This window comes from Pundamilia nyererei, unplaced genomic scaffold (assembly GCF_000239375.1).
Source record: "Pundamilia nyererei isolate P.nyererei 1_Seehausen unplaced genomic scaffold, PunNye1.0 scaffold00187, whole genome shotgun sequence".
Classification (NCBI taxonomy): domain Eukaryota; kingdom Metazoa; phylum Chordata; class Actinopteri; order Cichliformes; family Cichlidae; genus Pundamilia; species Pundamilia nyererei.
The window spans coordinates 716,144-729,380 of record NW_005187588.1 but is presented as its reverse complement, the minus strand read 5'-3'; the positions used below and the strand labels follow the sequence as shown (position 1 = coordinate 729,380).

Genomic DNA, 13,237 nt, shown 5'->3' with positions numbered 1-13,237 from the left:
GTGTGTGTGTGTGTGTGTGTGTGTGTGTGTGTGTGTGTGTGTGTGTGTGTGTGTGTGTGTGTGTGTGTGTAAATACCAAAACTTGGCTACTTCAATGCTCCATGAGATTTCTCACTCTGGGTTTGTTGGTGTTCCTTCTCAGAGCGTGTGGTCCCCCATAAACTCTTCACGCCTCTTCTAACCGGCATGGTGGCTACTGGGGTCTTACTCAGCCTCGTGTTAGTGGTGCTGCTTTATAAGTACTTGCAGGTAAGGAAAAAGGAAATAAACTGTGCATGCCTTATGATTATTGTGATTTTAAGCCCGGGTTTAAGTAGGGTCACAGATTTGACGTAAATCACAAAACTCTTTGGCCATCAGCCCCCTTTCAAACCCATGAATCAGTTTCAAAGATTATAAACATCAATCTCAAATCAGGATCATCAAGCAGCATTGACATACACTTTGCATCCCAGGAAAGTAAATGGCTTTGGGAGTTTCTGGCAAAGGGCCCATTCTCATTTACTAATGACTCGTGCCGCCATCGTGTTTAGAGTACGTTAAAGTTAGAAGCATCTTTCTTTCGTTCTGCATTTGGCAGTGATGTTTTGCACGCAAGAGTGACGGTAAATTCTTTTAATCAACATGAATGTGTCCTAATGAATTTCAGTTGAATCAGTCAACCATTTAAAGTGCAGACATGCTGTAGTTAAAGGATTTTTGACACTGCGATCACGCCTCCAGCCATTAATTTGCCCCCCTGAGCATGCTGTGCTTATTGCTCTCAGATGAGTCAGACTCCTTGAGAAGTAGCTCACGCATCTGCAGTGGGATCGTCAGGGGGAAAGTCTAGACTCGGGCTGACAACTAAAGTGCATCTTTGTAAAAGAGCAACGTGAAAGGGAATATGAGCTATACAGTCGAACACAACAAACAGTCCCGGGAAGCTGATCTGACGTCACTTTTTCTCTCCCCTCCAAACTTTAACAGAAACCAAAGTTCCAGATTCAGTGGAAGGTCATCGAGACTGTCCATGGAAACAACCATATATATATTGACCCCACCCAGCTGCCATATGACTCCAAATGGGAGTTCCCCAGGCAGAAACTGCGCTTTGGTAGGACAGTGTGTGTAAGAGTGCAAATGTACAGCGACTGTTATCATTTTTAGAGCATGAATGAAGTGTTAAAGTTTGCTTTTTGTGTTTATTTGAAGGTAAGACCCTGGGCTCTGGGGCGTTTGGAAAGGTAGTGAGGGCCACGGCATACGGATTGTGTTCTGCAGACGCCGTGACAACCGTCGCTGTTAAGATGCTGAAACGTAGGTCTATTTTCTCCATCACCGTCTCTGTGTTGTAACAATATTATATAAAGTGGTACAAAGTACTCAGTACTGTACAAAGAAGTGTTTGACTGCAATCCCATGTTTAAAATTGAATGAAAAATGATGGAAAAAAAATCTAACCTGGAAGTGACAGAAATTGCAGTTCCTTAAGTGGCTCCGAAAGCAAGTCAGTGCACACAGACTCTGTGTTAATGAATACAGTGGAGCCTTTTGTTTTTTATTTTTAATAACTCATTTTGATACTTGCAAGAAGTAAAGTTGGTTATATGGAAGCTTCCTGGTCGTCCTAACCTTCGCTAATTAAAATCAGTAAACTAAATCGCTCATTTTTGGTCTTTTGGAGCATTTTAAAGAAATTGCATGACAAATATTACACCTTGCTGTTTGGTACAGCTTGTATAAGAAGACTGTGGCTCTGTTTTTACTCCACACTAATTAGGAGGCATGTGTGTCCGAGCTACTCGCCCCTACAGTCTATGGGTCCTGCTTGCTGACAGAGCTTGCTTGGGTTAGCTGATAACTTAGCACTCCAACCAATTGTCCAAATATTCTGACTCGAAAAAAACAAACACTCAAACAATAACAACAACATAAACAAGTTTCAGAGTAGAGACGAATATGAAGTTGTTTTTTCTCTTTTTACAATTCTTTTAATCCCCCACATTTATGTTAGATTGGAAAACACTGGGCTGAAAACCAAATAACTGTTACACCGCCACTAGTGTCACTACTGGCACTACTGGCACTGTTTCTTCTGTATTTCTGATTGCCGTTAGGCTTTTAAATATGAGAATACGCCAGTCACAAAGGAATGCTTTCACTTTACGGCCTTTGATTTTGTGCTTATACGTCTTCCACTTTAATGTTGTGATGATGTCATCTCAGCCAACGCTCACTCCACGGAGAAGGAGGCGCTGATGTCTGAGCTGAAGGTTCTCATTTACCTTGGAAACCACGTTAACATCGTTAACCTGCTGGGAGCCTGTACCGTCGGAGGTGAGAGGAGTCACTACGAGCACAATTAGTTCACTCAGAATCAGATTTGCATGTGAGATATTTTCGGATTGGTTTTGTCGTGTCGGGGACACATAAACCTTACGCATCTGCACTCTTGTTTTATTGTTGACTGTCATGATTTATGATTATGAATATTGTCTGGGAGACACATTTGCCATATCCTCATGTGGTGACTCACTGCTGTACCCGGCCATTATCAGCATCTGCCTTCGATATGAAGACGTGATTCATTTTACCTTGCCACAAATCTGCTGTGTGTGTGTTCAATATTATTTAGCTGTCTAGACCTCAGTATTGATTATAATTTAGTTTGGGGGTTTTTTCCACAGATGTATGCATAAGCACTTATTGTGAGAGAAACAGGGAATAGTGACATTGTTTCCTCTGTTTAAACATGATCAGCTTTTAAACACCCTTGTTGTCAAGCCTCATCACTGTGTCAGAACTGCTTGCCGTTTCTTCTCATTTTCATTGTGCTGTCATGGTTTAAAAATCAGTGACTGATGGTTGTCGTTTTTGTATTGTTTTGGTTTTTGTCCCTGTATTCTGCCAGGACCAATTTTGGTAATCACAGAGTACTGTTGCTATGGGGACCTCCTCAACTTCCTCAGAAGGAAAAGAGAGTCCTTCCTAAACTCCAGAGCTGGGGATGGTTACTACCACAATGTCTCGAACCCAACAGAGTCCACAAGGTGCGTATGTGCAGGAATGCTTCATGGCGATGACAGCTGAAAGTGGCTAGTTTCTCTACTTACGTATGTGTATCTGTGTGTATTTCTTTAGCAGTGAGGCTACTGGTGCAGGATATATGCCCATGCGTCCCTCTGAGAAAGAAAGGTCCTCTGAGTCAGGTACAACGTCGCTCTCTCTTTACATTTCTAATTACAATACACTGCATAACCAATAGCATGCCTCCACAAAGGATGAAAATTCCCTACAAATGAATCAAAACTGGAATTCTCGCATATAACTGAAGTGCATTGTGTGCCTAGATGACATAGATGAGCTGTCCTTGGATGCTGAAGATCTCCTCAGCTTTTCCTACCAGGTGGCCAAAGGAATGGAGTACATTACTTCCAGGAATGTAAGGCTTTTACAGACTGTTAATAAACAGTATATAGACTCGTCATGGGAGAGATTTAAAAGTGCTGTTCCTAGTTCATAAATCATGGCATGGCTCAGGGCCAATATTCGTGCAGAACTTTTTCTTTCAGCTAATGGCATCATTATAGTAGGAAACCACGGCATTGCTGCATTTCAAACGTAAACTGCACACAAGCAGATTAAACGATTAGGCGTCTCTATTTAATGCTGTCAATTCAGCAATGGAAAAAAATGCCAAATGTAACGATGAAGTTACAGAGAATTTGTTCAGTTATCACATAACTGTGCATCTTCCCCCAGGCTGTGTGGAGCATTTTAGCCATTAAGGCACTGCTTTGTTTTATGCCATATTTAGATTCAACGCACAAAGTCGACTAGGCGTATAAATCAAGTCGAGATAATGTCACATATCTGGATTGCATCTCAGGACCAGTGTTGTCTTTACAAACTTCTGTATTTGCTGACACACCCATACAACCATAAAACACTCAAGCTGCACAATCCAAACATTGATGTTTTGCACACTGCATTAGTGCTTGCTGATTTACAGCATTTCTCACAGCGACTTTCAAACAATCAGGTAGAAGCAGAACTCTTACATGCGCTACCTTGTCAATGCTAGTTACCAAAAACAACGAAGTGCACTTGGTAGTTGTAGGACTACACAAACGTAGACGCAGCAGAAATTAAATCCTACAAGAGTGATCCGGTGGACAGGAACATGACTCCAAATGAAAGGAAATTAAATGAATTAAAGTTTGAAGAAGCTCCACCTTAGTTACACACAAACTGTCAGCCTTAAACCGCTTCAATTGCTCAGACTGTACTTTTATTTATTTATTTAATTTATGCATAGTTTATTGGCTTATTTCTACTAATTTATCCCTTTGGATCGCATTCCCTACCATATTTTTTCATGATTTCAGTAGAAACATGGCTTCTGTGTCCAGGTTACCTGAACAGTTAAAAGAAAATATGACATGAATTACAAAAAAGTCCAAAAACGTTGGGCACCGTTTTGCCCCCAGTACCATCAGAGGCTTTTGAATTGAGTGCTGGATGATTCCTCTCTTCTTCAGTCCACAGGACTTGGCGTCCAAGTTTTCCAAAGAGAATTTCAAATTTCGATTCATCTGCCCTCAGATCAGTTTCCCCCTTTGCCTCAGTCCACTTTAAACGAGCTTTGGCCCAGAGAAGACAGCAGGGTCTCTGTATCATGTGCATGATAGAGCTTTAACCTGTATTTGTGGAGTGCACGGTGAACTGTGTTCACAGTGCTCACAAGCCCATGGAGGGATTTCCATGACAGGATCATGCCTGTTTTAAATGTAGTGCTGCCTGAGGGCCCTTGTCCATTGCACATACAGATTTCTCCACATTCTGTGGAATTGAAGACCATTACTCTGAAATTGTTCCACAGTTTGCAGATTCATTTTTTTGCCGATTGGTGAACCACTCCCCATCTTTACTTCATGTTACTGATCTGTTGCAATCAAATTCGAAATGAGCTAGATTTTTCTTAAATGCATTTTCTTTGTTTAAACGTTTGATGTTTTTCCTATATTGTGTTGTCATTCAAATATGGACTCAAGAGATTTGCAAATGCATGCATTTTGTTTTTACATAGCAGCCCAGCTTTTTTAAAATTATGATCGTAATAACACAATTCCCCTTTTGTTGTGTAAAGAAACTGTACTCAAACACAGCTTTAACGGTGTCTTTCGCCACAGCTGATTCGTTTCTCACAGACACAAACTGGTGGCAGGCCAACAGAGAGCCCAAGCTGGTGACACTTTCTCTTTGTAACATAAAGATGAAAAAAAGTGTTTTACTTCCCTCTACGATGCAATCTTAAAACCGTTTTATTAACCAGTTAAACTCTTAAATAAGACAAAAGTAACTGTTTAGAATGATCGTGTAAAACGTGGCACCCGTTTACCCACACATGCTTTCTTGAATTTTGTTTGGTCATATTGAGTCATTGTTTCTCCTTCTTCTACTTCTTCTTCTTTTGTAAACACGTCAGTTCGCCTTTTGTGTTTGCCACAAGCTTTACCGGCCTCGCCTCCTTTGTAAGCGTGCCCTGTCATTCACTGCAGAAACCGGTTGCTGTGTCAATGCTCACCGCTGTGTTTGTTTCTGCTGCCGCGTTTGTGTGCGCAGTGCATCCACAGGGATCTTGCAGCTAGAAACATTCTGCTGACTCACGGCAGGGTGGCGAAGATCTGCGACTTTGGCTTGGCACGAGACATCACCACCGATGCCAGCTATGTGCTCCGTGGAAACGTGAGTCTGTCTTTCCGTCTGTCAGTCTTTCGCTCCCTCCTCCTTTGTTCTTTGTTCCCGCTCCGTCTCCGCAAACCAAGACAGGAAAACTCCCACGCTCGCTTCTCTTTACTGAGTCTGAACTGCTCTATGAAACAATACATGTAGAATTTTTGTGAAGAAAGTTGGACAGCAAGCTAAAAAGGAAAAGATGAAAAGTTTGCAGTTACACTGGCCAAACAAGAAGAAAGTTCTGTTCATTTTGTACACGAAGGCATTATTTATTGAATTGTATTTTATAAAACTTTCATATAACTTTTTTCCCACTGAAAATTTAGATTCTTTTTGATGGGCTATATTATATTCTTATAAATGAGGACACGAGTTCATGGCTCTCTCGCTCCTTCAGGCTCGTCTGCCGGTCAAGTGGATGTCACCTGAGAGTATTTTTGACTGCGTCTACACGATTGAGAGTGACGTGTGGTCCTACGGCATCCTGCTCTGGGAAATATTCTCCTTCGGTAACATTTCCATTTTATGCTTTACTTTCCTTTTACTGTTTCAAATCATCATTGTCATCCATTTGACTGGGGGCTTTAGTACAGGCTTATTAATGCTCACAAGCAGCAACATAGCTTAGGGCACGCACGCAAAGTGGTATTGATTGAGAAGCCAACAGTACCGTGCAAATCAATATTTTTTTCCTTTAAAAATGATGTAAAGTTGTTGTTGCAGGTAACAGCCCGTACCCTGGGATGCAGGTGGGATCTGCATTTTATAGGATGATTCAGGAAGGCCACAGGATGAGCAGGCCTGAGTATGCCCCCACTGAGATGTAAGTGCATGTTTGTGAGAATGAGTCTGTTTCATATACTGCCATCACAAAGGTTGCAGGAAGTCGTGTGTTTGGTTTTTTTTACTATCAGGTGATAAACAGATTATTTTTTCAATTAATAAAATATGTGTTTTAGGCCTTGGTCAAGCACTTACATCATCCCAACCTTTTTCTTTGATGATATAAGCAGGGCAGAACCAACAACACCAACAGTGTAGAAGCTAAAAGCAGAGAACTGTTTTATTCAAAACAAATTATCACTCTGTTTTGTGGTGATCAATTAATAATTCTTTGTTTTTATTTATAACCTGGACTTCTTTTATTATAATTTTACATGATCAGTTATTTAAATCAATTATTTGGATCTAATTTATATGTTGTTTTCCATCAGTGGGTACTTGAACTAAATCAGCAGCAGTTAAGGTGTAAAAGCCAAATATGTTATTATTTGTTCGATGCTGCCTTATATCCATGACTAAAGTCATTTTCTACAACGTGACTGATGTAATATGAGCTGTTACAGGCTATGAACCTGTCAGCCTGTAGTTTAGATGTATAATTATTAGCTAGATTGTTTTTGTGTTCTGGCTGTTTCTCTGTATCCCAGACATATAAACTAATGCCAGTGTGACCTGCGGTGTAGGTATGACATGATGCTGTCCTGCTGGAACCACGATCCTCTGAAAAGGCCTTCCTTCAAAAAGCTGGTGGAGAAAACAGAGCTGCTGCTGTCAGAAAATACCAAGAATGTGAGTGCAAGAACGACTCCTAGTCTTACTTTTGTAATCTGTCTTTTTTGTTTTTCACTCATTTCCCTACATTTTGTCTCCAAAGCACAAAAATTATGTTATATATATTTTTTCTTTTTTTCTTTCTTTCTTTCGTAAAACACAAGTCTGTGTTACTCCTCAGGTGTACCTGACCCTGAGTAATGCTTCAGGTCCTCCAGAGCAGCAGAGGGCGCCATCACGGAGACTGAGCTCAGTCTGCAGCACAACAGCCCCCAACCAACCTTTACTGCAGAACACAGCTGACGTCTTCCTGGACTATGTCTGACACACCAATTGGACACATACATAAATCCCCACCTTCCTGACCTTCCTCACCTCATACCACACAAACTACACTCCACTCTACTACAACTAACAGCTGATCATTTTAAACAAACTCTCAAATGCTGGCCTTCCTGCATCTTCCATACACACACACACTCACACATACAGAAACACACACACATATAGATATTGTACATATTGAGGGCTGCACTTGGCTCTCAGCCTCTATCTACTCTTGCCCTTGCAATATTGATCTCCATGGTAGGTATTTCAGGTGCACGTCTAAATAAAGCAGACCTCAGCACTAACCGGCCATCAGATACATCACCCATCAGCAGTGGGAAGAGTCTTGGCTCCCATTCAGCCTTAGATTACATCTTAAGATGCTTTGGAGAAAACAAAAGGCTGCCAGTACATGTACATACCTGCACAGGGGAGATGATAGTGAACTGATAAATAAATAAACAGAGTTGATGCTGTGACTAGAGGACCTCTTTGTATCAGACTTGTCTGCCATTTCATAGAAATATTTTTGACATTTTGGGACTTTCTTGTTGAGAGATAGATGAGAAGAATTATACCATCCTCGTGTCGCCGCATGCAAATGAGGAAGTAAAGCTTAAAAACTGTAGTTTCTAGTTTAGGAGACACAATACACAGGTAATCAGCTTGTCTGGCTTGGTCCAATGGTAACAAAATCTGCACACCAGCATTTCTAAAGCTTGGACACTTGTGCAGTTGCTAAACATTGAGTAAAAGATATGTAAGATAGTAGAATAGCCCCTGAGCTGCATGCCTGTGGTAGTTTTGCCTTTTTAGAGTGTACAGCTTTGAGTTGTGCTTACGTAACTGTCACCATGCTGCTGTTGTAGGTGTTGAATGGTGTGGTTCATACAAACTTATCAGTCTGTGCAGTCTTTAACTCGTCTCCATATGTTCTTTATTGCTGTCTATCAGTATTTACCAGTGAAAGCTGATAAAACCAATCAGTTGAACTACAAGTTTGTCTTAAAGACGTTAAGGCCTGTAAGAGTTTGGCCCAAGAAACAAGGCATCTAACCAGATACTTGCTTTGGATGGCATCACTTTGGCCTTCATTATTAATGTGAAGATCTAAGATAGATATTTTAACACAGACATTGAAGAAATGTTTAGGAGTGCCTTCTCTAATCTGCACTAGATTGTCAAAGTTAGGAGACCCTGCCTTAGAGGGATGCTGAAAAACTAGTCCACACATTTGCTAATTCTAGTCTGGACTGATATATAGTTGTGATATATGCCTAAAAAAAGCATCCATTTGATCAGAATTCCTGGAGGAAGGAACTTAAAACAAGATCCTACTATGTGTTTGGTTGGCTGACGCCATCTCTGCCATTAAGATTAGACTAAAATGATAGAGCTTATATTAAAGGCTACCATTAGAAGTGCCTTCTCATTCTCTGTGACTCCAATGCTATGTGAGCAAAGATGATGGCACTGCAGCACTCATTAGAAGTTGCCATGGTAGTTAATGAAGTCTCAGTAATGGATTTTTGCACATTAGAGGCACCAGATTGTACAGAAGCTATTCGGTGGCTTCTAGCTGGTATTCAGTGGTGACTTGGGGCAGATCCTTCTTATGAGACATGGTAGCTGCACTGTGATGGCGCTTGAAGAGCTTAATCTTGTGGAGGAATGTTGGGATTGAAGAAGATTTTTGACAAAATCCTGCTGGACTTCGGTGAGGGAAAGATTCTTGTTTTTCTAGAGGAGGTTGATTCTGCTGTTGAACTCACTGGGGAGAGATGAGGTCATTCAGAGCAACACTGCCAACCCAGAGTGGCTCGGTGCCTGAAGAACTCTGACAAAGATCCTTCCAGGAGTTTTTGCTGCTTGTGCGTGAGCATCATTTGTATCCTTCCTGAAGTTCCTACATACCCTCTGCCTATCCGGAAATACCTCTGCATTACAGAGTAATGTAGGAATCATATGATTTAGAAACCAGGACACTGCCATTGTTTAAGGTATTCCATCAATCACATGCTGCCCCATCCGCTGGCTACACACGTGCCGAGCCCGTCTGACCCATTTCCTTTCCTTCTTTCACAAACCCAAGAATAGGTCTCAGGGTTCTTCCATGGTTGACAGTGCATCACTGACGTCATGAAATCGCCCGTGGTGGCGCTGGAGGGTTGAAATGGAGAACATGTCATGAAAAGGGAGTATAGGAGAAGCGTGAGGAGCACACTGCCCTGTGTCGCTGCTGTGTTTAGGAGGCATAGCCTTTCAATCCAGACATCTTGCTTAAAACATTCTGCCTAAGAGGGCAGACTGGATGTTGGAAAGGTTAATTGTTCTTATGTCACTCAGCAAAAATATTTTCCCAAAATGTCAAATCCTAAAACCTTAAAACTTGTTTTCAGCAGGCCTTTAAATGAACACGTTTCTCTAAGGTAGTACAAAGTGTCTTTGAAGAGGAAACAAAAAGAAGAAGAGAAGCCATAGCAGAGTGGCATGCAAGCGATAATTCCTAATGAAAAAGATAAAGCCATAAAAGTTACATAAACACAAATTTCCACCTGTGCGTTGTAGCTTTGAAAACTGTGACTTATAAACAACAACTGCTGTATGTTTTTATGGATAACTTTAGTCTCTTTAGCAAAGCCAGTGTGGCCAAGGATTTAGGACTGATTGTGTGCTTTTTACTGTATGTCAAACCTGTATGCAATGTAAATATCTTAGAGATGTGCCTTTAGACTTTTTTTTTTTTAAGTGAATGCATTTGTTTGTGACAGTTATTGGTGAGAGAGCAGAAAAATGTTTCTGCACTCTGGCTTTCGGGTTCTTGCAGTTTTGATACAGTTGGTTGACTTGTAATAATAAAGAACGTACCTGTGATGGTCAAACTAACTGCAATAAGTCTTTTATTGTTTTCTGTGAAACAACATGGAGTCGTAAAAGAAACTCTTGTGAAATGTTGCCTCAGGTTGCCAACATGGCCCAACCATCATGTGTCGCATGATGCTTCTTGATGAAAGGTTGCCACCCCTGTTCCATGGATGCATTTTAATGGCAGCAATTACTGTAGGAGTAATAGCACTTTTCAGTCAAACTTCTAATGTGAACCTCAGATGGGCACTAGGATTGCCAGCCAGATACACTATGTTGTCAAAAGTATTCACTCACCCATACTGACTTCAGGTCTTTCAGTCACTTGCATGGCCACAAGTGTAAAGAATGAAGCACCTAGGCATGCAGACAGCTTGTACAAACATTTGTGAATGAATGGGTCACCTCAGGAGCTCAGTGAATTCCAGCAATTCTGTGCAACAACTCCAGTGGTGAAATTTCCTCACTACTAAATATTCAAACTATTAGTGGTGTTATAGCAAAGTGGAAGCAATTGGGAACAAGACCAACTCAGCTATGAAGTGGTAGATCGCATAAAATCACAGTATAGCACGGCGCCACTGAACTCTAAACAAGTGCAAACGTGTTCTCTGGGGGGTTCATGCTTCTCCATCTAGTAATCTGATGACCAAGTCTGGGCTTGGCAGTTGCCAGGAGAATGGTACTTGTCTCAGTGCAATTTGCCAATTGTTAGGTTTGGTGGAGGGTGGTTTATGATGTAGGGATGGGGGTTATTGGAGGAGAAGGGGGGGGGGGTTAGGAGTTGGGCTCAACCCCTTGGTTTCAGTGAAATGAACTCTTAATGCTTGAGAATACCAAGAAATTTTGGACATCTTGGTCCCAACTTTGTGGGAACAGCTTGGGAGTGACCCCTTCCTATTCCAACATGACTGCACAGCTTTGCACAAAGCAAGGTCTATATAGACATGGATGTGTGAGTTTGGTGTGGAAGAACTTGACTGGCCTGCACAGAGTCCTGACCTCAACTCTATAGATCACCTTTGGGATGAATTAGAACAGACTGTGAGCCAGGGCTTCTCGTCCAACATTCATTTTCTGACCTCACAAATGCGCTTCTGAAAGAAAGGCCAAAAATTCCCATAGACAAACTCCTAAACCTTGTAAAAAGCCTTTCCAGAAGACATGAAGCTATTAGAGCTGCAAAGGGTGGGCCGACATCATATTTAAACCTTATGGATTAAGAAGTTCCAATGCATGTGAAGGTAAACGACCGGCAATAAGTGTACTTTACTGTGTGTCAAAAGGAAGGCCATCACTGGCTTAAAAACTGAGTACAACACACATGTCACATTTAATATTTGCAACTGTTTTTATTTTCAAATTGACCAAGATGGGAGAAGAGGGGATTATAATAATAATGTTAGCAAACATTTTGCTTCAAAATATTGATTACATCTGACTTTGGGGTAGATAAAGGAGCACAGTTCAAGAGCAGAAGAAGGGATAGAAATACATACAGTACAGGTTAGCATAGCACCGTTTTTACACTGAATACTGGTGTTTTTAACTTTGTGTATGTGTACAGTATTATACTAGATCTAGAACTGTTTAGAACCAAACGGTGTGGTGGAAAGGTGACCTGTGTATCTGTGTGGAAGGGGGAGCTCGCCGTCTTGTCCCGTATCAAATATCCTAGACCTCAACTTTGAAGAGATTTTGAACCCTTTTCCCAACCAAGATGTTGTCAGAAACATATTGCTGCAAACCAATAAAGTCTGTAATGGTGAAACATTCAGAGGTTCTTTTACAATAGACTGAAATTCAGATTGTAAGTTCTGGATTCTTGCAGTGAATTGTGAGTTTCGTTCACACCCCTCCATTTCCTTCATCATAAAGCCTGTCAAACAGGCGCACAGTTACAACATCCATTAGTCTCTTTAAAACACCATTACATTCTTTGGGCTGGGTATCAGTGACACAAACTATAAACATTTCATTACCCTTTAGAGATGCCTTAAAACGCACGCACACACGCACACACAAACACACTAATCTATACAGGACAAACAATTAATGTGAGACGAGTGGAAGACCTGATTCAAATATTAAAGCCCTCACTGTGTAATCTCGCCACTATTCCTTATTTGTATGGGGGAAAACAAGAAATGAGGTTTTATCCCCGCTAACAGCAATTTAGTCTAAGTTAAGCTCATGTCCAAGGGTTAACATTTGAGACTTGTCAGATAGTACTACAGTCACTGTGAGCAGTCTGTTATTGCAGAACAATACCCATCTTCTTTAGCCTGGCAGGTGACCAGTGCTCTGCAATGCCTAATAACCACTTTCCAGTCACACTTCTGTGCATGAAAATATACTGGGATAAAGCGACAGCTAACATGCACACAGACTCATTCACACAAACATATTCAAGTTGAGCCGTCCCACACACGGGCTCGCACAATATTGCGCCCAACGAGAGCAGACGTTCCTTGAAAATTACAATTCCTTTATACTGCAACGCAAGAACTGATTGGCTATCGCCAGGGGAAAGAAATACTGACCCCCAAGTGATATAAGAAGTAGGATCAAGGACAGGAGATGTTATATTCACACAAACCCACATGCACACTTTTACTACACTCTGAGACAAAACACATTCTAAATGCTCCTTTGCCAACATTTCACTTCCTCCAAACCAAGGCTTTTCTGTATGATATGGCTTAATCACTGAAGTACACAGGCTGAGCCCAAACCATTTAAAGTGGAGCGGGACCCTGTCCTGGTTTTT

At 41.3% G+C, this 13,237-nt stretch overlaps 1 protein-coding gene across 3 annotated transcripts in view; it reads left to right on the top strand.

The window, feature by feature from the left end:
- The window catches only part of kitb (KIT proto-oncogene, receptor tyrosine kinase b), a 16,374-nt gene extending 5,887 nt beyond the window's left edge, over positions 1-10,487 (top strand). The window contains exons 8-19 of one of the 3 annotated variants that reach the window (XM_013914321.1): positions 143-249; positions 970-1,096; positions 1,195-1,299; positions 2,209-2,319; positions 2,894-3,032; positions 3,127-3,191; positions 3,333-3,424; positions 5,608-5,730; positions 6,119-6,230; positions 6,445-6,544; positions 7,188-7,293; positions 7,457-10,487. In XM_013914321.1, coding sequence (XP_013769775.1) covers positions 143-249; positions 970-1,096; positions 1,195-1,299; positions 2,209-2,319; positions 2,894-3,032; positions 3,127-3,191; positions 3,333-3,424; positions 5,608-5,730; positions 6,119-6,230; positions 6,445-6,544; positions 7,188-7,293; positions 7,457-7,600 — 1,331 coding nt within the window. In that variant the 3' untranslated portion in view covers positions 7,601-10,487. Of the gene's footprint in view, positions 1-142; positions 250-969; positions 1,097-1,194; positions 1,300-2,208; positions 2,320-2,893; positions 3,033-3,123; positions 3,192-3,332; positions 3,425-5,607; positions 5,731-6,118; positions 6,231-6,444; positions 6,545-7,187; positions 7,294-7,439 lie in introns of all 3 variants that reach the window. The other 2 variants (XM_013914320.1, XM_013914322.1) reach the window with 2 other exon arrangements.
- Positions 10,488-13,237: the final 2,750 nt, after the last annotated feature.